The sequence below is a fragment of the Xenopus laevis genome, chromosome 5S (genome assembly GCF_017654675.1).
Source record: "Xenopus laevis strain J_2021 chromosome 5S, Xenopus_laevis_v10.1, whole genome shotgun sequence".
NCBI classification, from domain to species: Eukaryota; Metazoa; Chordata; class Amphibia; order Anura; family Pipidae; genus Xenopus; species Xenopus laevis.
Window position 1 is genome coordinate 52469004 of NC_054380.1, and position 25491 is coordinate 52494494.

Consider the following 25491-nt stretch of genomic DNA (forward strand, 5'->3'; position numbering starts at 1 on the left):
GCGAGGCCTAGCTAGCGCTCGATGTATTCTCACCATTTGCAGTTTCTCAGGCGGTGCTTCTGGCAATAGGGTAGTAAAAAGGTTCATTGCGAATAATTCGAGGTCCATCTCGGTCTCTGGGACTCCACGAAGGCGGACGTTGGCCCTGCGAGATCTGTTCTCAAGATCCTCGATCTTTTCCTCCATTGCTGCAAGTTGTTCCTTCTGGAACTCAATGGCGTCACTATCAGCATGTATCGTTGCCACAAGCTCCTCCGTGCGGTCCTCCAAGGCACTCGTCCGAGTGCCTAGTTCATGGATTTGTTTTGTAAAGTCCGCAACTGCAGCTGCCAGTTCCGTCCGGAACATGGTTTGTATGGTATTTAAAATTTCTGATACCTCGGAGGATGGCCCCTGTGGGTCCGGTTGGGAGTGCGACAGTTCCGCCTCTTGTGAGGCCTGCAAAGATGGTGGGGTGCCTGGGCTCCTTTGCTGGAAATACTTTTTCTTAGTCGCCTGTTGTGGCATAACGATACCTGTCACCCTCAAGATACTGTAGGTTAGATTCGGTACCGGAACTTTTTATAGCTGTGGTTGCTGAATTAAGCGAGCTGGGATACGGAGCTCACATCAGGTACGTCTGCTCCCGATGGCACTGCGCATGCGCCCCCTTTACTGATACATTTTACATGTATTACACGGCTCTTATATATTAAAAAATAATACAAGTAGGACATTAACTCACCAGTAATTGGGCCGATGGAGTTGCTGGAAGCATATCGGAGAATTTTCTCATCTCTGTTGTACAGTACAAAAACTCGGTCTACTGAAAGCTGCTGTATAGCAGGGACTATTGGAGCAGCGGAATCATGAGCACATTCCTTAAATGTGATGGTCTGTTTCCATTGATAAGTGAATGTCTCAGAGCCACCATCTGGGAACTCTACAGTATACTCTCTGGTAGAAGATGATGTAACAACTGGAAAAAATGATATCAAAAAGTACAAGGTCAAACCACTATGGCTGCCTTTATGTGGTAGATATAGTCACATAACAATAAGCAGTGAAATCCTATTTGATACTTTCAGCAAAAACATTCGCTCTTCACCCATATTCACATGGATTGTGTTACTATATTAGTTTTTCATTATTAACAATGCTTGGGCAGTCTGTTGGCAGAGTGCTAAGCATTGCTGCCTGGCATCTTGTGTCAATTAGTCATTCCAATTCCTATGACTCACTTTTCATTCTAGACTTTGCATTTACAGCAACAAAAGAAAATGTTAACTTTTTTTATGTTAAGTACACAGTGTAGACTGCCTTTATTGTCTGTATTATACCTTTTTTGTCATGTTCTGTTTTTTTAGACATCCAGTCACTCCAACCTTTATAGATTACATTTTTCGCTAACTAACTACATTAGAAACATTTTTTATTTTGCACATACTGCATAAAAAGGGCATTAACTCCAGGGATGAAAACATAAGTATGCCTCTTTATAGGTCCTTGGTGAGGCCTCATCTGGAGTATGCAGTGCAGTTTTTGACTCCAGTCCTTAAGAGGGATATAAATGAGCTGGAGAGAGTGCAGAGACGTGCAACTAAATTGGATAGAGGGATGGAAGACTTAAATTATGAGGGTAGACTGTCAATGTTGGGGTTGTTTTCTCTGGAAAAAAGGCGCTTGCGAGGGGACATGATTACACTTTACAAGTACATTAGAGGACATTATAGACAAATGGCAGGGGACCTTTTTACCCATAAAGTGATTCACAGTACCAGAGGCCACTCCTTTAGACTAGAAGAAAAGAACTTTCATTTGTAGCAACGTAGGGGGTTCTTCACAGTCAGGACAGTGAGGTTGTGGAATGCACTGCCGGGTGATGTTGTGATGGATGATTTTTTGAACAGACATAATATCAAAGGCTATTGTGATACTAAGCTCTATAGTTAGTATAGGAATGGGTATATAGAATTTATGTGAAAGTAGGGAGCGGTGTGGATGCTGGGTTTTCATTTGGAGGGGTTGAACTTGATGGGTTTTTTTTTTTTGCTCATATTATATTCTTTTTTCTACTGGATTATTTCCTTGAGGCAAATTAAACTAGTTACATTTACTAGTTTATGTTGCCATAATAGTGGCCAAGGAATTAGCAATGGTAGTCAAGCACAATGAACTTTAATTACACTATATAAATTATTTGAATCTTGTATCCTTCAGTCTGAGAATTCATAATTATGGCAAGCAAGCAAGCCATTTTGTGGACACTGTTATTAAGGCAAGCCTTGCATCATCTCAGAATTTTGTTTGTGCACAAGAATGGGGACCCGATGTCCATCCCCATGCCCTGGCTACACAATTAAATGGTGAACGGAGGAATGTGTGGAGAGCAGTGACATCTCGGAAGTGCTGAATGGAAAGTGAAAGTAATTGTCTGCCCCGCCTCTATGCCTAAGGCATAGAGGAGGGGCAGACAATATTTGATTGACAGCTGAGATTTTTAAATGAGCTTACAACAGCTATGAATGCTTTAATAAAAAATATAAATTTGATTTCATGTTTAATTTGAAAAGGACTTTTATTATACTTTTTGTGTCTGGGTGACAGGTCCACTTTAAATGTTTTTGTTGCATGTGCTGTGTAAAATGAACATTGCATATATATAGAGAGCGACAGAGGGGGAGAGAGAGAGAAAATAGTGGAACACCTATAGTAAAATATAATATAAGGTTATAAGAAGTCACCTTATTAGATCAATATGCATTTTCACCATACTTACCATTGACAGGGATATTATGTGGCACTGGACTTCTACATATTTACAGTGCAGCGGTATCATTAAAGGTCAAACTTTTCAAACTTATGGAGATGAAAAATGTATAAATTTATATATTAATTTACAGATTGATTGAGTCTATTCTAGTCAAGCGCTGCTGAAAAGTCTAAGGGGGTTATTTACTAAGCTCCGAATACCCGAAATTCCCCGAAATCCGAAAAATTTGTGATTTTTTTTATAAAATCTGACTTTTAAAAAAATCACACATTTTTCAGAATTTATTAAACCGTGAGGGCTAAAAAGCACGAATATAAAAACACGGCATCTCAAACCTGTCAAGGTTGCATAAAAGTCAATGGGAACAGTCTCATTGATTTTTGGTTGTGTCGGGGGTTTCAGGCAATTTCACAATAATTTTGGAGCTTTCGGATGAAAATTCGGAGATTTCGGGGAAAATTCACGAAAAAATCACGAAAATCTGAGCTTTTCCCGCAAAGCAAATTTTCAGGGAAAATGTAATAATAAATAAGCGTTAAAAACCCGAGCAGGTGAGATCGGAGTTTGTGGCAGCCGATATTGAGATAAATTCAGACCTTGATAAATAACCCCTAAGTATGTGCTGACCAGTAGCGTTCTTAGAGGGGGCGGGCCCTGGTGTGTGACGCGCCCCCTCCGTACCAAATTTTTGTGGATTTTAGTGGCGAGCGGCGCTGCCAGGGGGCCCTGTGGGGGTGCGGGCCCTGGCCCGCTCGCACCCCCTGCTCCCCCGGTAGTTCCGCCACTGGTGCTGACTTCTTGAATATTACAATGGCTATTAATATTTTACTGTAATGTCCAAAATCAGAGTTTCAGAATCATGTGCATTTATGTAGGACTATATGTAAAAATAAATAAATAAATAAAAAAGCAAATGGAAGTGATTTTACAAATAAAACAAAAAAAAGTGTCACTTTTAATAATTTATGTATTATACTGAGGACAATCCTTGTGAGAATAAAAGTGCGTCTTAAACACAAGTACTCACCAGAACTAGATGTCTGATATAATTCGGTGTAACGCTCAATGTGGATTGTGGATCCATATGGTATCTCTGGTACACTGCCATCAAGTTCAGTACTGATGGTGAGATGACCATGTTCATCAATGCCACTGAACTTCTGCAGAATTACTAACTTCTTATTGCTCGGCAAGAAAGTAACCTCTGTTCTCCTTGTGAATTCTCCACCTATTTAAAAATAGTATGATGTACATCATATAAATTATGCTTTTGTTCACACTCTTTTACAAAAGAGATAATTTTGACAAAAGTTTTTGAAATAGAGCCACAGTTTACATACATTTTTCAAAATTATTGTAATTAATAAATAAATCAACACTAAGGGGCAGATGTATGTATAAAAAAGTTGAGTTTGTGTTTTTTCTCTATTTAAGAAAAAACATGAAAACTCACGAGAGTATTTTCTGAAAGCTCAAATAGTCAGGATTTATTAAACATAAAAATGGTGAAAATTCGCCAGCAAGTAAAAGCGAGCAAGGTTCCACAGAAATAGGAATAGTCTAATATAATTTTATTTTTGTGATTCTTGCTGACATGCTGCTTTTTTTTAACACAAAAAAAGCTTGACTATTTGGTTTGACATTTTCTTAAATAAACTAACATTGGAGAGAGAAAAAAAGTGAAAAGTTGAATTCATTGTGTGATTAGTCTCCATGGAACAAAAATTATCTATGAAATCAGGGGTTATCCCTACAACATTATACATATTCTATAATATATTATAATAATATATTTTTTACATATATGTATATTTAGTGCGATTCTGAATTTTGGTAATTATGGTAGGCAATATCTGTACCTGACTCAAACACCTTCACTGTGGAGTTATATTACTGTGTGATGTAAAAATAACAGTTATGTTGTGTGAACAATTAAATTATAATCTGTCAATTTTAATTGTTGAATGCTGGATCAAGTGTTCATTGTTACATTTCGTCAATCTCTAGGTCCCTTAAAGGAACAGTAATGTCAAAAAATAAAAGTGTTTTAAAGTAATGAAAATATAATGCAGTGTTGCCCTGCACTGGTAAAACTGCTGTGTCTGCTTAAGAAACATTATTATTGTTTATATAAATAAGATGCTGTGTAGCAATGGGGGCAGACATTCAAAGGAGAAAAAGCTCAAGTTACACAGCAGATAGCAGATAAGCTCTGTCTGTCTAATGGCGTTATCTGTTATCCATTCGTCAACCTGTGCCATATAGCCGTTTTTCAATTTTCGCCATTGCTCCACAGCAGCTTGTTTATATGAACTGTAGTAGTGTTTCTGAAGCAAGCAGATCAGTTTTACCAGTGCAGGCCAACACTACATGATATTTTCATTACTTTAAAAAACTTATATTTTTTGGTGTTACTGTTCCTTTAAAAATGTCCATAGCTATATTTTACAATGTACTTTAAATATACACACCAGTAATACTTAAAAGTTTTGAACATACTATATTATTTTATTTCATTTTGAAAGGATTTACCTGTAATGCTGAATCCATTCTTATATCCTGGCTGCTGCACAGAAAACATCCATCCAATAACACCACCAATGGAAGCTAGTGGAAGCAAAGAGTGCCCCACGGAATCAGCAATTGTGCTAATAGCTGTATAAGCCCGTCCATCATTAACCACAACATATGAGTGAAGGTCAATGCTTTCAAAAACCACTGGAATAGGATTGCTTCCAACATAAATCTTCCCTTTGACTTTTCCATTTACTCGTTGAGGTGATCCTGCAAAACATGCAAAACAAGATGAAGCACATCTTGCAACAAACACATTTTAGAAAGGTTAGATACATTAATCTGTAACATGAAAATAGGTGGAAAAAAATATATATATTCTAATTTACTATTGCATTTTCAGGCCATGGCTACTTATGTGTGCCATAAGAAGAGTGATCCACATTTTCTACAATGGGCAAATCAATTCTTCAAAGCTTATTGCTGTGCTTATTTCCAAGGCATGCTTCCATTTCCATTATTTGCCCCATTCTTCGACTGAAATCTTTCAGAGTCTTTCAGACAAATTGTAAGTGATCCTACCCTTATTAAATGATGGGCTGAAAGAGTACTCTCATTAAATCCAACTGCTATCACTATATTGATGAAAATGAGACTACATCTCTTTACTTCCAAATGGAGAAGCTCTATACTATCACATTATTTTGGACATAATCAATGAGCAGCAGTCTTAAGTTGAATCTTAGTAAGGTAAAGTTGTGAAATGATCTCCCTAAATTTGTTGTAGTTTGAGTTGAAAAAGCCAAGAAACAGTGTAGTTTTGGGAAGGTGGGAAGAATGGGATTTGAGTAGGGTGTCTCCTGTGACATGACCCCTTTCCTTTGGCAATACCATCAGAGAGGGTTGAGTCTGCCTCAAATGCCCAAGCACTTTAACCTGATCAGTGCAGGTAGGAAATCAGAAAGTTAAGATCATTTGCAGGGAATTTCTGTCTTAGAAAGGTTTAACTTAAGGATCCCATACATATATAAATATATGTATGTATACATATATACTTTACTTTACATTATGAATGGAAAAATCTCACCTTCTGCCACACATTGTCTTCCATTTCCATAATAGCCTGGAATGCAGCTACAACAAAATCCAGTTGAATAGTCTTTGCAAAATGCATGACTGGAGCACTGATGACGATTGTTAGCACAGGTCTGTTGACTTCCTGTATTGTACTGGAACACTACAACATTAAAAAGTATGTCAGCACTAATATTAGTCATTTTAAAGGCTATTAAACAATGAACTAATTAATAGAAATGTGCTGAATAACAACACAGCTGTAAAATATTATGAATTATGACAAGGTGGTTATTACAATGACTACAATTGCTAAGGTTAGCAAAAGCTTCTACACGGAAATATAAGCAAATTACAGTCATATACAGTCCCTTAAATAAATTAAAGTTATTTTATGAGTTATTTCATGAGTTTTATGTTAATGTCTTTAATTTGTTCTTTAAAAAACTAACCATCAACAGAGGAAAATAAGAGAGATATAACGACTTAACAGATGTATTATATTCCTACCTTAAATTGGAAATCTTCATCTCCCATTATCTCTATAACTAACAAGAATTATGCAATATTTGTATTATAGATGATAACTTGGTACATATGCCTGTACACAATTACAATGTTTGGAAAATTGATGGCCTGTACTTGAGTCTCTCTTTTTTTCTATATATTGTATCCAATATTTAAAAATGGGGCCCTCTGTAGTTGCAAATAGGGTTGCCATCTGGCCAGTATTTCAACAGCCTAGCTGAAAACATAGTTACATGGTTACATAGTTAGATTGGGTTGAAAAAAGACCAAAGTTCAACCCCTCCAACTGAAACCTAGCATCCATACATTCACACACTGACCCCTCCATACACTCACATAAACTATATATACCCATAGACTAACTATAGATTTTAGTATCACCTAGCCTTGGATATTATGCTTATCCAAGAAATCATCCAAGCAACTCTTAAAGGCATTAACAGAATTGGCCATCACAACATCATCCGGCAGTGCTTTCTACAACCTCACTGCCCTCACTGTGAAGAACCACCTAAACTGCTTCAAATGAAAGTTCTTTTCCTCTAGTCTGAAGGGGTGGTCTTTGGTGCTGTGTTCTACTTTATCGGTAAAAAGTTTGCCTGCTGTTGTCTATAATGTCCTCAAATATGCTTAATCATATGCAGTAATCATGTCCCCTCTCAAGTGTCTTTTTTCCAGAGAAAACAACCCCAACAAATGACAATCTACCCTCATAATTTAAGTCTTCCATCCCTCTAACCAGTTAATTTGCACGTCTCTGCACTCTCTCCAGCTCATTTATATCCCACTTAAGGACTGGCACCCAAAACTGCACCGCATACTCCAGGTGAGGCCTTACCAGGGACCTATAAAGAGGCAAAATTATGTTTTCATCCCATAAGTTTGTGATCTTTTTTATGCAAGACACTAATTTATTTGCTTTAGAAGTCACAGAATGGTGGCACTGCCCAGAATTAGACAACTTGTTATCCACAAAAACCCATAGATCCTCAGTTAAGGAAACTCCTAACACACTATCATTTTGTAACTTGCATTTATATTATGTTTGCCAAAGTGCATAACCTTGCATTTATCAACACTGAATCTCATTTTCCAGTTTGCTGCCTAGTTTCCTAATTTAGTCAAGTCAATCTGAAAAGTGTCAGCATCCTGCATGGAACCTATAGTTCTGCACAATTTAGTATCATCAGCTACAGTATAATACAAACAGTAATTTCAATGCCCACCTCCAGATGATTAACTGCGGTACTCAATTTACCACCACTGTTTGTAATCTATCTTTTAGACAGTTCTCTAGACAGGTACAAATTTTATGTTCCAGGCCAAAAAGGGTTATACCAGTGAGCACCACGGAGCATTCTTCTTCCGTTTTTCTCTGTCTTCGCGCTGCTGCCTATGCACAGTAGAACAAATAGCCGAACTTTAACTAAAAAGTCGGCTACTTCATTCAACTGCGCATGCGTTTGCCTCAGGTAATTTGAAGAAAGAAGAAGACATAAGTGGATCGCTCTGTGGTGCTCACTAGTATAACCCTGGGCCGGTGCCGTTTTCTGCTGATAGGAGCACCGGCCCGGGGTTTCAGGTAAGTCAATACAATCACTTGGGGTGCCTAACATTTGGTACCCCCAAGTGCAACAAGCCTTTCCTTCTGCTTTAAAATAATGTATTTTCTTACCGACCTCAACATCAACACTACTATTGAACCACAACAGTTTTGTTTGGCAACAACATTCCTCGCTTACAAGGGGAATTTACTGACGTATATTTATTAAGCAGCATTTTAAAAATGTCCCATTTTTGTTCAGTGTTTAACCCTGTGAAAAGCATTTCCCACTTAATATGTTGCAGAGATTCCTTTAAACTGTCAAAGTTTGCACGTTAATGTTTTAGTTGCTCCCTTATAGAGTTGTTTCAGCAACATAATTTCAAAGGAGAACATGTTATGATCACTATTCCCTAAATACTCACCCACACAAATGTTATGATAAATTCAGTATAATTAGTTATTACAATAAAAAGTTACCATTCAGCATATTTACTAACCTGTTATCTGTTTCTGACTTGACTCCATTACCCCAGTCAATGTCTGTATAATTGTCACTCATAATAATAACCTGAACTAGTTGCGAAGCTGCTTCTATTTGTAAAAGTAGCTGACCTTCATTCTCGTCACATATACGAGGTGGTTTGTAGCATACACCAATGATCATTTTATTTTTAACCTTTTGCCCAGTTGAAATCTCTATCCATAACCCCCCCCCACACTTTCATCAATGAATATTTCTTTAGTGCATGGCTTTAACTCAAGCTTTACATACAAACACATTCCTCCACCCTTTGTAATCTCTTTGTCCCTCCTAAAAAGGGTATAACCATTTAAATTCACAGCCCAGTCACATGTTTCATCCCACCAGGCCTTAATGATACCAATTAAATCATAATTTTTAGAGCATGCAATTAACGCTTGCTCTCCCATATTACCTGACAAACTCAGTGCATTTGCATGCATACACTGAAGGCTACTACTTTTCCTTTTGTATGTATATTACTTAATGAATAATTATATCTTAAGTTAGTATTAGCTTGCTTTCCTTGTAACAGAGTGACCTCCTTAATTGGTAAACTGTATGCCCCCTCACTCCTCCCCCATGACCCCTTACTAATCCAACTGACCCATGTAACCTAGCTCACCCACCCCTTGCCTAGTTTAAACACCTTTCCAACCTCTTTCCCCTAGAACAGTGGATCCCCTTCCATTGAGGTGCAAGCTGTCATGACTAAATAGGTTGTACCACAAGGAAAAATCAGCCTAGTGCTCTAAGAACTCAAAAACATCCTTCCTACACCAAAGGAGTTTATTTACTAAACGTTGAATGCCATATTATATCCTAAGGATCAAAAAGTCAGAATCTGAAAATTCAGCATCTCAGACCTGCGGAGGTTGCATATAAGTCAATGGGAGAAGTCCCAAAGATATTTTGATCTGTGCAATAATCATGCCCAGCCCCACCCAATAATTTGTCTACCCGATCAATCACATGCTGAACTCTGGCACCAGGAGGACAGCACACTGTTTGGCTGTAGCGATCCGGAAGACAGATGACCCTATCCACCTAATAATTTAATCCCCTACAACCACAATATGTTTAGGCCTGGCTCTGCTCTCCTCCCCGCCACTTCTAGAGAAACTGGTCTCCCAGCAGTTAAAAGTGATCAGCACCATCTAGAACTGCCAATCCAGAGTTCACACTCCCATCTTCTTCACACAATCTGGTGAATCTGTTGGGATGTATAAACCCCAGAGCAGCCTCCCCTTTCTTTTTGCCCACACTAAATTTTCTAACTGTCACCCAGCTAACTGCCTTATCATCCTGCTGCTGTTATGTTCCCCCCAACAGCAAGAGACTTCTCTCAAGATTGTCAATTGACCGCAGTGTTGCAATTTGCTGCTCTATGCTCTAACAATTTGCTCACAACCAATACATATGGCGGACTGTGCACTGGGTCAGACCTTCAATCTTGCTAGCACTATTTATCCCAGTTATAGATCAAAAAACAGGAATAAAAAAAATAAGGGTTTGAACCTCTTTTATTTTGAGACCCCTGTGTTTGCAACTCCCTTTACAGTGGCCTCAGTTAAAGAGCAAACACTTAAGAGCAGCTAACCACTAAAGCAAGCTCCACTGGAGTCCCAGGGGTTATATTTATACTGTCTGTTCAGGTGCACTAATCAAACCCCACCCACCTTAAACTGAGGGAAAACGAATTGCAAAGTAAAGCAGTTTTGCTATTTAGCACCCAAGACAAGAAAAAAAACTATAAAAAAGACCTATAAGAAATTAAACCACAGTACTGTAATTTACAACCCTTACTTTAAAATAACAGTTAATAAATACTTATCCTTTTGTGATGATTTATTTGCTTAAATTGCTTACACCAGTCAGCAGCCTGTTAGTAATCCTGACAAGGCCAGGAGTGGTATTGCACATTTATTGACAATGTATTTACCAGTTAATTTGTAATCCCTATTTATTATGCCACTAGTTTGCCTTTGATCATCTTGCAACCTGCCCCTTTCCCCTTCCACTAAGACCATTGAACCTTCAAGACTGGGACAGGTACTTTTTGGCCAGCAACTACTGCATCTTACCAACAGGTCATAATAATTTAAAAAATTTGATTATATAATACAGATGAACTTACCTACTCCAGTGTCCTCTAGTTCATCATCAACAATCACAACTTGTGGGTTATTCTGTGGAAAATATGGATCTTGAAAATTAACATTTCCCAAAATAACCTTCTCCTGGCCTGGATAGGAGTCAACAGATATCAAAGTAGGACCTGGAATGCTAGGCATCAGGGAATAATTTTCATAATCTTGTTCAATTTCATAATGGTCATCTTCAGTCTCCACAGAATGTTTTTTCTCTTCTTCTTTTTCATCAAGTGCAGCAAAGTGCTCTACATTAGCAGCCATAACAGATTTGAGTGTGGATGGACCTCCAATTTCATAAATCCAGACTCCCTGCATACCTGAATTGGTTTTCCTAAATGTTAATGGAAAAAATGTGTAAATTGCAAATTAAAAATAATCAGTGTGTGCTCAGAATTGATTTTACTTATGTGTGATACCTAAAAAAAACCTTCCTACACTCAATCAATGTTTTTGTGAAAAAAAACTTGTACAGTCAATTTGTATAGATAAACTCATCTATACAAATAAAAAAGACCCTGTACTAAGTATATAACTGTGTGACTATGCTGTAGTATTGCTCTAGGGAATATGTAGCAATAGATTTTATGTTTATGTCTCCATTGAAGGCAGCGTGGTAGCAGAAGACAGGGACAGACACAGGTCAAGGAACACGATCAGAACAGTGTAAACACACCCAGGCACTATTATTATTATTATTATTAACATGGATTTATATAGCGCCAACATATTGCGTAGCACTGTAAAGTAAATGTGATTATACAACTACATCACATGAATTACATATATAGAATATATGGAGTAACAAACATCACAATCAATACAGGTACAAACAGGTGAGGAAGGCCCTATGCATAAGCATACAGTCTAAAGGGAAGGGAGTAATACACAAGGTGTGGGAGTGGGCCAGATCGAATTAAGTGGGTGAGAAATGTGGTATTGTATGTGGTGTTGCGTTTGGTAGTTAAGCAGAGTGAGGGTAGGCTTCTCGAAAGAAGTGCGTTTTCAGAGATTTTTTGAAAGCAGAAAGGTTGGGAGAAAGTCAGACAGACCGTGGGAGAGCGTTCCAGAGGAGGGGTGCAGCCCTTGCAAAGTCTTGAATGCGAGCATGTGAGGAGGTAATGAGAGAAGAGTTGAGTAGCAGGTCAGTAGAGAAGCGTAGTAAGCGAGTATATAGAGATGAGTTCAGAGATGTAGGGTGGGGCAGAGTTATGAAGTGCTTTGAAAGTCAGTGTCATTAATTTGAATTTGATTCTGAAAGGTAACGGAAGCCAGTGCAGGGATTGACAGAGTGGAGAGGCAGAGGAGGAGCGGTTGCTGAGGTGTATGAGCCTCGCAGCAGTGTTCATTATGGACTGGAGAGGTGACAGTCTCTGGAGGGGGAGGCCAATTAAAAGAGAGTTACAGTAGTCTAGACGCGATATGATGAGAGAGTGAATAAGAATTTTGGCAGCGTCTTGGGTAATAAATGATCGTATTTTGGATATGTTCCTTAGGTGGAAGTGACATGATTTAATAAGTGACTGGATATGAGGAGTGAATGACAGGGCAGAAGTGTGAGTGGGATTTATAAGTTCTTAGTCTGTATGAAAAAGAGGAGTTTTGTGGAATAGCTAAGCAGAGTACTTTATAAACTTCATGTGTTGAGAGGGAAGGAGAGGAGACTAGAGAGGATGAGATTTGTATAGAACTGGGATTTGCTGGAGGAGGTAGTGAAAAATGTTTTATGAAGCATGAGAGTGAAAGGCGGAGAAATGCAGGATAAAACATGTTTGGAGTAAGAAGTAACAAACTAGCAGGTACAAACAAATCTGTTTTCTTCTTATCCCAAATGGTTCACTGTTGATTGCAGGGAAATCCGGTTCCTTTTGCCTTGTCAATGCCTTGTCCAACTGCCTTGTTTAACTGTCATTTCTAAGCACTTGTGAAATTTTAGCACTTAGGAAATGTTAGCACCCGTGCCATGCCCCAGACACGAGTGCCATCCCCAATACTGGGTCTGAATTTATATGTAGCAGAATAAGCAGTTGCAGTATATGGATATAGCAGTATATGGATATAGCAGAATTACCAGAACAAACAGTTGCAGTATATGGATATGGCAGTATATGGATATAGCAGAATTACCAGAATAAACAGTTGCAGTATATGGATATGGCAGTATATGGATATAGCAGAATTACCAGAATAAACAGTTGCAGTATATGGATATGGCAGTATATGGATATAGCAGAATTACCAGAATAAACAGTTGCAGTATATGGATATGGCAGTATATGGATATAGCAGAATTACCAGAATAAACAGTTGCAGTATATGGATATAGCAGAATTACCAGAATAAACAGACGCAGTATATGGATATAGCAGTATATGGATATAGCAGAATTACCAGAATAAACAGTTGCAGTATATGGATATGGCAGTATATGGATATAGCAGAATTACCAGAATAAACAGATGCAGTATATGGATATAGCAGTATATGGATATAGCAGAATTACCAGAATAAACAGTTGCAGTATATGGATATAGCAGAATTACCAGAATAAACAGTTGCAGTATATGGATATGGCAGTATATGGATATAGCAGAATTACCAGAATAAACAGTTGCAGTATATGGATATGGCAGTATATGGATATAGCAGAATTACCAGAATAAACAGTTGCAGTATATGGATATGGCAGTATATGGATTATAGCAGAATTACCAGAATAAACAGTTGCAGTATATGGATATGGCAGTATATGGATATAGCAGAATTACCAGAATAAACAGTTGCAGTATATGGATATGGCAGTATATGGATATAGCAGAATTACCAGAATAAACAGTTGCAGTATATGGATATGGCAGAATTACCAGAATAAACAGTTGCAGTATATGGATATGGCAGTATATGGATATAGCAGAATTACCAGAATAAACAGTTGCAGTATATGGATATGGCAGTATATGGATATAGCAGAATTACCAGAATAAACAGTTGCAGTATATGGATATGGCAGTATATGGATATAGCAGAAATACCAGAATAAACAGTTGCAGTATATGGATATGGCAGTATATGGATATGGCAGTATATGGATATGGCAGTATATGGATATAGCAGAAATACCAGAATAAACAGTTGCAGTATATGGATATGGCAGTATATGGATATGGCAGTATATGGATATAGCAGAATTACCAGAATAAACAGTTGCAGTATATGGATATGGCAGTATATGGATATAGCAGAATTACCAGAATAAACAGTTGCAGTATATGGATATGGCAGTATATGAGATAGATCTAAGTTGGGCAGTGAATTATTAGCCGCAGCCCATTTAAAGATTAGAATTTCGCACCAAACGTGATGCAGTGCTCGAGATAAAACTCGGAAGTGGGGCACACGTGTCATTTGCGCATCGGTTCGCAGATAGAGGAAGCAGCAGGTGTCCACATTGGGAGAGAGACGGGCATCCCCACACCACTAGACCCCTAGGTATTCTTACATTACCCGCTACTCTTGAGAGGGCCCCCGGAATCCCTAGGCTTATTAGGAAACCTGGCAGGAAATTGTCTTATGAGCCAGATAGCCAGAACATCACAGGCAGGCACCTAAGATCTCTTCTCAGGACCATAACCATTCCAGTGTGCAAGATATTGCAATTTACATCTGGAAAGGCAAAAATCCACTAACCTCTGTACCAAATACTTTGGCTGACTTTCAACAGAGATCTGTGGAGAAGGAGAATTCTGACAAACAACTCTGGCAGGCTTCAATAAAGAAACATGAAAAGAATTTGCCATTTTAGGTTCAGGAGGCAGTTCTAAATGGATAGAGTTGGGATTAATGACTGCAGATACTGAAAATGGACCAACACATTTGGGTCCTAACTTTTTTTTCCTCCTAACTTTTAATGGATTTTTTCTAGAGGATAGCCAGACCCTTTAAGAGTTTTGGACCCTTTCCAAAATTTAAAAAATAGCCAACCATGGTCAAAACTGCAGGGCTGACCAGAAAATGAATAGGTGCTAGGGTGACAGCCAAAAACAGTAAAAAATGGAGATCCCCCCATGGACAAGTAGCATTATTGTTTGCAAACTCGGCCCATGGAAGGAAATCTGCCCACAGTAATTGATCACCAGAGACTTAACATCTCAGATATTGCTCCAAAGATTAATCTTTCCTTTCCGTCTGGCCGTTAGTTTGCTGATGATATGCAGAAAAGTCAAATCAGTGCCCAGAAGAAAGCAAATAGCTTGCCAAAACCTAGAGACAAACAATGTTCAATGTGGTCCCATGAAAATTAAATATATTATATTGGAGGAGCTTAGTGAAAGACTTTTTGCTGCCCCTTGTAACTGGCTGTTCGCTGCCACCTGAGGCAAAGTTCTCACCTTGCCTCATGGCAGGAGTGGCCCTGATCAAATGCCCATTTAATGTCTAACAATTCCATGTTACTGGTGACGTCATCTTGCCGGCGACGAGATACTGGCACCACTACCCACGTGACGGAGATGGGGCGCGCCTGTTAGTACCCCCTCCCCCAGGGGGGCCACTGGACCACCATATCTTGGTTTCTTTGGAAACTGCTTGAAGAATGCCGGTACCAAACAGGGGGCATGGACATCAGCTTGCTTAACCCAGGAACACTCTTCCGGACCGAAACCTTTCCACTGGATCAAGAACTGAAGGGGCCCTCTGGAGATTCTGGAGTCCAAGATCTTCTCTACCTCATATTCCTGTTGGCCATCCACCATGACAGAAGAAGGAGGTGTTTGCTCCGAAGAGAAGTAATTAGCGATGGCGGGTTTCAATAGAGATACATGGAACACATTAGGGATTTGCATCTCAGGGGGAAGTTGGAGTCTGACGGCCACAGGATTAATGATCTCCTGATGGGAAATGGACCAACAAATTTTGGACTAATTCCCTGTATTGTTCACACCTGTGATCCCCTGCATTGTTCACACTTGTGACACCTCTACTGTTCACACCCCTAAATCCCTGTCTGAAACTGCCCACATTGTTCATCTGTTCACATTTTATTCAAAATTATAATGAGGCACCAGCACTGTGTCACTGTATGTAGTACATTTTAGAGTGGTCCTGATGGGTTTCCTTGTCTCTTGCCCTTTTATGCCTTCCGTATGCTCCCTGTGTGTGCCATGCTCTGCCTGTATGTGCCCAACTCTGCGTGTGTGCCCTGCTCTGCCTGCGTGTGCCCTGCTCTGCCTGCATGTGCCCTGCTCTGCCTGCATGTGCCATACTCTGCCTGCATGTGCCATACTCTGCCTCCATGTTCCCTGCTCTCCGTGTGTGTGCCCTGTTCTGCATGTGTGTGCCCTGTTCTGCCTGTGTGTGCCCTGCTCTGCCTGTGTGTGCCATGCTCTGCCTGTGTGTGCCCTGCTCTGGCTGTGGAACATAAACCTGGTATTTGTTCTGGAGGTTTTTTAGCATTTGAAAATAAATAATTGTTAGGGGCCTCTAAGGTGCTGGGGTGCTGTGTTATCCAAAGAAAAGAAGAGACATATGGATTTAAGGGTATGTCTTAATATGACAACTTGTTTTTCACATATGAGTGATAAGTGACATCCCTGCAGTGAGCACCAACCATCTGTTTTTTTTTTGGTGTGCTACTATAATTAATATGGACATTATCTTGTGGTAACATGGGTATTGTTTAAAGTGTGTGTAGTTTAAAAACAGGAAGTGGTCAACACTGGCTTCCATTATCGGCCCTCCACTGTGTAGGCCGGAATAATTTGGCCCTCTTTACCACAGAAGTTGGACAGCACTGATGTAGTCTATTACAAAGGAAACCTTTATTATTTCTCTTTAACCAGTTTATCTACCTCTGTTAATGTATATAACAAAAGAGCAAAACAAGGCACTTTGGAGTAGAAAGGGGAGTCTGAAGAAAACTGCACAGGACATCTTGAATATACAGATGCAGCCACTTTGGTTTGTGTGTTTGACACAGAATAACTAAACTCAGATATCCCACTTATCCCATTTAACACAGAAAATTGTGTCACAGCATCCCATCTAATTAAAGCATTCCCCATTGTGAACAATGGTGCTTTGGTAAATGCATTAAATGAGTTAAAATGACTTTAGATAACAAAGTTTCTTCAATTAATCCTGAGTCATTACACATTTAACACACAAATCCAAGTGGCTTTATCTGTATATTAAATGGACTATAAATAAGAAACTATTTCTAGGCATAGTCCATGTGTGAAAACTCTCTTTTTTTATTCTGAACTCTCATTAGAGGAACCACTAGCTTTATTAGTCAGTGTCCTTGATTGATGTTGCTTTGACCGTTGGAGTTTCACCAGCCCATACATTGGAAACCCATAAGTTATTCCTTATTTGTGTCAATGTGCAAACTTTTCTTTAGACAGGTTTGGGCTTTACTGACACTGGACAATGTTGGTTAATTGTTCATTAAAAAAAATTGCTTTCATTTATACAATAAGGAAAACAAATGTCTGGTTGCTGGTCTAGCAGGAAGGTAGTTTGCACACAAAACAGTTTAATTAAACAAAGGCAGGGTACAGGTACAGACAAAGTAAACAAATTCAGCAGGCTTGTTGGCTCGGCAAAAATAATCCTAGGTCAGAACTGAAGAGGCAACAAATACTAAAGTATGGTGGCAAGGTTCAAGAGCTTACATATTTCAAGGCATATAGGTTCAGATGAAAAGTGGATAAGTGGATACCCTGGAAGGGTAACCAGCAGGTAAGTGGACCTAGGAACTGGCAACTACTAATACCAGAACAGGGAATGTATAAATGGTCTCTACTTGGAGGTCTCTAGGAATTGACTGCACCAGACACACAAAGCAGATGGGAGTAACTCACAGAAGTAGAGAGTGACATAGGAACCACAGTACATTATAGTATACCTCTATACCAGTGATCCCCAACCAGTGGCTCAAAGCAGGTACATATTTTTGAATTCCAGGCTTGGAGGCAAGTTTTGGTTGCATTAAAACAGGTTGTACTGCCAAACAGAGCCTCCTGTAGGCTACCAGTCCAGAAATAGCCAATAGCAGCCCATATTTGGCACCCCCAGGGACTTTTTTAATGCTTCTGTTGCCCTCCAACTCTTTTTACAATTGAATGTGGCTCACAGGTAGGAAAGGTTGGGGACCCCTGCTCTATGCTGTCTGAGTAGGGAAGAGGTAAGGCAAAGGTTGCACTGCAACAGGTAACCAGTTTAGTAACAGTCTAATGTTATTAATAAACATTAATATACATTTGTAATTAATACACACATGGTACTTACCATCGTAACATTTCCAATGAAGCATAATCATTGGCAAACTCATTATGTGGTCCTTGAGTCTTCCAAAAAAGATAATTTTCTAACCCTTTGCTAAATCCAACTCGGGCTGAGTTCTCCTTATTATAATTATTCTTTGATTGTGTCTCATGGAAGTTTAAGCCATCCTCTGGATAGAGGAAAACAGCATAGGATCGTAACTCATCTGATGCTAAAACAGCCTGAAAAGTGTTTCCCTAAGAGATGACAATAATTATATTGGTTAATAAAATTACTTATTTGTAATAATTATATTGCCATATGAAACATCTGATTTGTATAGATTTTCAAAGCTGTTTTTTAGTCTCCCATATCATTATATTTTTAAAATTATATTTAACATAATATTTGAAATACTATCTAAGGAGTATCACATTTAACATCTTATTTGAGGCTTAACTAGATCCAGCAAAGGGAGTAGGTTAAGGAAGGAGCGGCAGTTTCCTTGGTTACATCTACACTGACAATGATGGAGCATTACAAATATTCCAGCAGCAGGATCGTTTACAAGCTCTGCTACCACATTGCATTCAGCAATGTCTCTTTGTCTGTATCTATGACACTGGTTGGGGGGCATAATTAGATTGAAAAGATATTTGTCAGGGTACATCAGACACAGAGAGAAAAAGACTGCTTCTGTATGTCGTACTAACAAGTCAAGGTTGCATTTTTCACGCTGCAAATGCAGAATGTTCAGGTTATTATGCTGCCACTATTATTATATCTATTTATATATGGAGGCTAACAGGTGCATATATAAAACTGTCCTAGAGCAACACTCAGTTGAAGGCAAGGGATTTATTATACAGAATGCTTGTGATCAAGTACATATTTTGGAGCAGCTTACATTAGTTCTGATCAAGTACAGGGTAGAAAAGGGAAATCATTGAAAAAATATGAGCTTCACATGGGCACTATGGTATATGGCCTTCTCAAAATGTAAAGCTTTCTGGAAATCGGGTTTAATAAGAGATCCAATTACAGTAATACACCCTAAATGTGCCCAGAGCAGACAAAAGATTCTGACTTAAGTGGCTTCAGGATGGCCATGCACTTTAAGAATAAGGTCCCAGATGGGCAGAAATTTCACCATGAATGGCCCTGCTACCTTCCTTCTAGTGCCTTATGCACACACCACAAATCCAGATAATCATCAGACCACCAACTTGCACAAGTAAAAACTTAGTATACATGGAAAAGATCATAAATGAATCCATAAATTCTCTCTGCAATAATTTTCTTGGATAGACACTAAGTACTACACAGTATTTTGTATAGTGAGTGACTTCTTGTAGAGTGCTATCTGTATTTTAAGCAATACTGTCTATAAATGATTGGATAGCTCATCTTTTACTCAAAGCAACCAAATACATATTTAATTAATGAATTAAATAATTAATTATTGTCTTAAATGTTAGCCCTCATCTTACCTATCAGCTCAGATACACTAAGGTTGTGTGCCTATTAATATTCATTAAAGACACTTTTACACGCTTCTTACATTTCTACATTTCTTGCATTCGTCCTGCCTCTTCTGACAAAATGTGTGCAAGTACACCAATTGACCCTGGGCAACTCTGAAACTACCCTGGATGTGGTGGTTATTATAAATGTGGTGCTACACATTTGTGACCAAAAAATTACTGGTCATTTATTTATATCTGGTGGACAAGTACAAGAGCATTAAGTGGCACAAAAACATGCCCCATTGAGCACATTCAGGAAATACTTCTTTGCTGAGTCTAGCTGCTCACTGTACCTTGCTCCAGATAAAAAATATGATGGAAGGTGCACCTGCACCTCACTCCTCATGAATATATTGCTGCTAAAAAAAAGCACATAGACTTGGCAATTTTTCAAAGTTATAAGGTAGTGTGCAAAGTTCAAAGAAATGGCTGACTGTACACTTTTTTGTATTTTGCACACTGCCTTCCTGTTTCGTAAATGACCCCTTATGTGTCAAAGTCATACTTTAGTATTTAGGTACAGGTATGGGATCTGTTATAAGGAAAGCTCCTGAAAAGCCTACTCCCATTTTTACAAAAATTTATTTTTTATCTTTAATAATAAAACAGTGCCTTGTTCATGATCCAAACTAAGATATTATTAATCCTCATTGGAAGCAGATCCAGCCTATTGGGTTTATTTAATGTTTACATGGTTACAAGATCCGTTATCCGGAAAGCCCAGGGCCCAGGTTCCATGTACTACATTGTTGTGCTTCTCTCTGGTCTCTCAATCTCTGGTCAATGTATTCTTGCCGCCAGGAACTAATTTCCCTATCTGCCACCACCTTTATATGGGAGTTACAGATAAAATCTCACTGAGATGTGCCTCTCAAGGTGATCTGGACAAAATGGCAAACTGTGCATCAAAGTGACAGACTGAGCAAAGAAAAACATATGGTTGTTCTTTATAACAGCTAAATGGCCAAATATCTAGCATTCAATAAGCAAGAATATGCATAGAAAAGCATATTTGTATTGAGGAGCCTTAGTGGATGCTGACATTTCTTCTTGTTTTCAGTGTAGTGTAACTTTACCACTGGAGTAATATAGAGGGTGCTGTGCTGCACTGGCAGTAGTTTATCTTCAGTTCTGCTATGTCTCTCTCTCTTGTACTGCAATGTTGCACCCTGATGTTTGATGTTAAGTTATATGTTCCTTGCTAAATAAACATTCAGAATGTTGCTGTTAATGTGCCACCTTTTTCTGGAGGCTTAATATCATAAGCAGAACACTGAAAGTCTCAACAGTTAACACAACATGGATGATAACAACCAGTGTTCCATCTATTTATGAACAGTTTGCATTTATTTCTGTAGAGAATGCCATAGTATGCAAGCTTCCCTATGGACATGTAGTTCACAATGGTCTATTATTTTACTTGTCTGCTCATGGGGGAAAATTAAGATAACTGTAGTTGTCAAGTGCCCATTGTCAGTTTCAGGAGGCAGGTATTTAATGATATAGGCATGCGATATAGATGATATAGAAGATGCTAAAAAATGCATGTGATCCTCAAGAGTTAAAGTGTGAATATTTCAAGTAGATAAACCTTCCAGAGGTTTTAGGAATAGGTGGAGTATGTTATATTTCTACTGAGTGGAACATGTTCATGTAATATTCCACCTTAAAGTGACTGTCAAATTGTGTGATACCTCATCTTATCTTGTCACTAGTCTATTAACCAGCCTAATTAGACATTAGATCCTTGGGTCTAATTTACACCTGCAACTTTATAGAAAAAAAAAACAGGTACCTTGTTTTGTGGAATGGCATCTCCTCTCTGAGAGTAGTAGGGTAGCACATCTTCCCATGTGAAAACAAGAGCAGTTGTTGGCATAAAGGTACTTCCTGGAAACCCTCGGTTTATGTGTTTGGATGCCAAATGTAAGACGTTGTGTGACGTGTCTTCTCTGTAAAACACATTTCCACCTTCTGATGTATCAATATCAGACAAAAATGGGGCAATCAGGCCAAAATCTGGAGGGAACTTTTCAAGATAATCTTTTTCTGGTGGTGGTTTGCTTGTTGCAATAATAGCATTAGTTGTAACCTGTTGACATTGTTTACAACAATTGTTTAGCATTCAATTTTTCTTTATGAAAGAAAACAAGTTATGTAACATAAACATATTGTTAATTGGTTAAATAAGTAATATTCTACAAACCTCTTAAAGGGCTCCTTTTGCCATAATAGAGTCTGCATTCTGGTTGGGGTGAACAGTAGTTTTTTTTTTAAAATGCCCCGCACCAGTGCTAGGCCACCCGCAGCGGGAGGGAGCCCTCCCAGTTCATGCAGGCATACAGTATGCATGCGCATAATGAGCAAATGCCGCAACTTGCTCATTATGCCCATGTGCATGACTTCAGAAGCGTCTTATGTGCATGTGCTCTGACTGACATGGCCACTCACAATGGAAGCTCCCTCCTGGTGCAAGTGCCCTAGTGCTGGCAGGGGCAATTTTAAAAAAAACTACTGCTCCACAAATCTTTGCTAAATGTAGCAGTTTTTCATGAATGTTTTATAAATGGATTGAAGGATAAAACATAAATATGGTTGTCAGTAGTGATAATTTTATTGCTCAATATGTATAAGATTATATATATCTATATATCTATATATATATATATACTGTATCTCTACGTATATATATATATATATCTATATATCTATATATATATATATATATATATATATATATATATATATATATATATATATATATATAAAAGTCATTAGTAATCAGCACTCCACTGGCACCCAGGTGCTACTCATATAAGCATAATAAGTATGAGTCTGGAAGGCATGAGTGCACACTGGGATTTATCAAAAAAATATGATTTTATTAAGTTACATTAAAACAGGCCTGCCTTCCAGACTTTTATATATATAGATATATATACTGTATATATATATATATATATATATATATATATATATATATATATATATATATATATATATATATATATATATATATATATATATATATATATATATATATATATATATATATATATATATATACCTTAACTGTTCCATCTGCACACGCTGTAGCGATAACTTGCACTTCCGGGTGCTGTGCAGTGGTTGAAAAATAGAAGAAAGCCATGGTCTCATATACTCCAGTTAATCACCTTTATTTTAACTTTGTTTACCGCATTTCTTTACAAAAAAGCATTAACGTTTAGGCTCATGGAGAGTCCTCTGCACTCAACCCATTATCAATATATTTAAGACAGAGACATTTTGTGCATACTGCTACTGAAAGATGCTTTACCCTTTAAACAAAACAGGGATTGTTTGTCCATATATTGCAATATATTTAAGATGGCCAACTACGTCAAAGTCATCCCATATCTGGCCAGTCCTATGCTCAATTTACATCTGATTCATTCTATTGCTTCATTATACATTTTACAAAGGGACTAAGTTTTACCTTCAACTTACTAGCTTCTTTCAAAGTAAAACTCCCAAACGTGGCTGTCCTTTTATTAGACACCAGTGGTATCACCTGACTATAGCTAGGAAGGGTGGGAGTTACAACATGGAGCTGGTCACTGCTCCTGTATAACTATAACAAACAAGGGAAAGTTGTGCTCACTACTAATTTTTAAAACCATTAGGCGGGGGTATATATATATATATATATATATATATATATATATATATATATATATATATATATATATATATATATATATATACACACACACACATATATGGTTTTTTTTCTTTTTTTCATGGCCTACACTTTGGGCCCCTGCAAATATAATACACTGTCTACATTTTATGAGTAGTAAAAACCACTAAATTGACCCCTAAACACCATATATTTCTGAAAAGTGCATATACTTAAGGATTTCACACATCAACAACCAAAGCATTTCAAGCCAAAATCCACCCCATATGTGCAGTTACATGCAAATGTGAGTCACTGCTAGAGACAAGGGTAGAGTTGGTGAATTATTGGCATCATGGTATGCATGACATAACCCTTAGATTATATGGCTTGTTCAACAAAATGTGTTACTCAAAGAAAATATTTATATATATATATATATATATATATATATATATATATATATATATATATATATATATATATACACATAAGATAATGTATCTTATCATTTGGTACAACCGTATACAAGATTATATGCAGTATGTCAAGGTACATTTGTGTAGGTGACTGACATTTAAGGAGGCAGCCTTACATACATCCAACAAAACACAAGTAAAGGAGCTAGGAGACATGCAACTGACTACCAGATACAACATATATATGCCTATTCTCCCAACCCCACTTAATGGTGTCTTTGGAAGAGATCTTGCTAAATAAATAGAAAAGCTGGTATGGTCTTTTTCCCCCCAAAGATAACACTTTGTCTTTTTTCACTTAGTTAGGACTGACACTTGGACACTGCCTTGACAGGGCGCATCAGCTTATGCATACTCTGTACACACTTTGTAACTAAAAGTGTCTTTATTACTAGAGTTACAGTTCAGTTGTGCAAAATAGGGTTTCCCAGGGGCAGTGTCGGACTGGCCCACCGGGATACCAGTAAAAGTCCTGGTGGGCCCAGGTGTCAGTGGGCCCTCATGCTGCTAAACATTTGTCCTATTTCATGGTCATTTCCTATTTCTATGAGAACAAAGTGGCTAAATAGATGGAATAATGGATTATAGTATTTAAAGAAAAGAGACTAGGAGAATAGAGGTTGAGTGAGGAAAGGAAGAATAATAATACTGAGAGTGGGCCACTGGTCTAAGGTTTTTGTTGGGCCCCTGGTCTAAGGTTTTTGGGTGGGCCCCTGGTGTTCGAGTCCGACACTGCACAGAGGGCTATATATTGGAGTGCTGGGGTAGTATTATGTATAGTAATACAAATCTTTAATATTTATACAAAAACGGATAAACAATTGAAAATCAATTACACAAAAAAAAAGAGAAACAAATCTTAAACTAAACAAATTTTGTTACAAATGTATCAAGAATGTATCAATAATAGAGAATAGGCACAAAGTATATACCGTAATCATGTCCAGCAAACACTTGTTGTTGCTAACCAAATTGCCAGTTCCAGGTGGCTTGAATAGATAAATGGATCTCTTAGCACTCTCTCAATGTTAGTTATGTGTTGCCATTAACTCCTGCCTCTTCCACAAAGTCTAATGTTGTTGTACTTACTCTAGTCATACGTTTGTTAGAATTAATTGCATGCTCTAAAAATTATGATATAATTGGTATCACTGAGACCTGGTTGGATGAAACATGTGACTGGATTGTGAATTTAAATGGTTACACCCTTTTTAGGAGGGACAGAGGGATTAAAAAGGGTGGAGGAGTGTGTTTGTATGTAAAGCCTGAATTAAAGCCATGCTCTAAAGAAATAACAATAGCTGGCACTGGTGAGGGTGTAGAATCACTCTGGGTAGAGGTTTTGACTGGGCAAAAGGTAACAAAAAGAATTATCATTGGTGTATGCTATAAACCACCTCGTATAAGTGTCGAGTATGAAGCCCAGCTACTCTTGCAGATACAGGCGGCTTCACAGCTGGGTCAGGTTGTTGCTATGG

General features: G+C 38.1%; 1 protein-coding gene across 1 annotated transcript in view; it reads right to left on the reverse strand.

Moving 5' to 3' along the window:
* nid1.S (nidogen 1 S homeolog) overlaps positions 1 to 25491 on the reverse strand; it is a 103990-nt gene that overhangs the window by 53422 nt on the left and 25077 nt on the right. The window contains exons 2-8 of the mRNA XM_018265352.2: positions 21669 to 21965; positions 18372 to 18604; positions 11072 to 11418; positions 6354 to 6503; positions 5285 to 5536; positions 3780 to 3980; positions 725 to 958 (exon numbers count right to left, since the gene is read on the reverse strand). Of these exons, the coding sequence (XP_018120841.1) occupies positions 725 to 958; positions 3780 to 3980; positions 5285 to 5536; positions 6354 to 6503; positions 11072 to 11418; positions 18372 to 18604; positions 21669 to 21965 (1714 nt within the window). The remainder of the gene's footprint in view (positions 1 to 724; positions 959 to 3779; positions 3981 to 5284; positions 5537 to 6353; positions 6504 to 11071; positions 11419 to 18371; positions 18605 to 21668; positions 21966 to 25491) is intronic.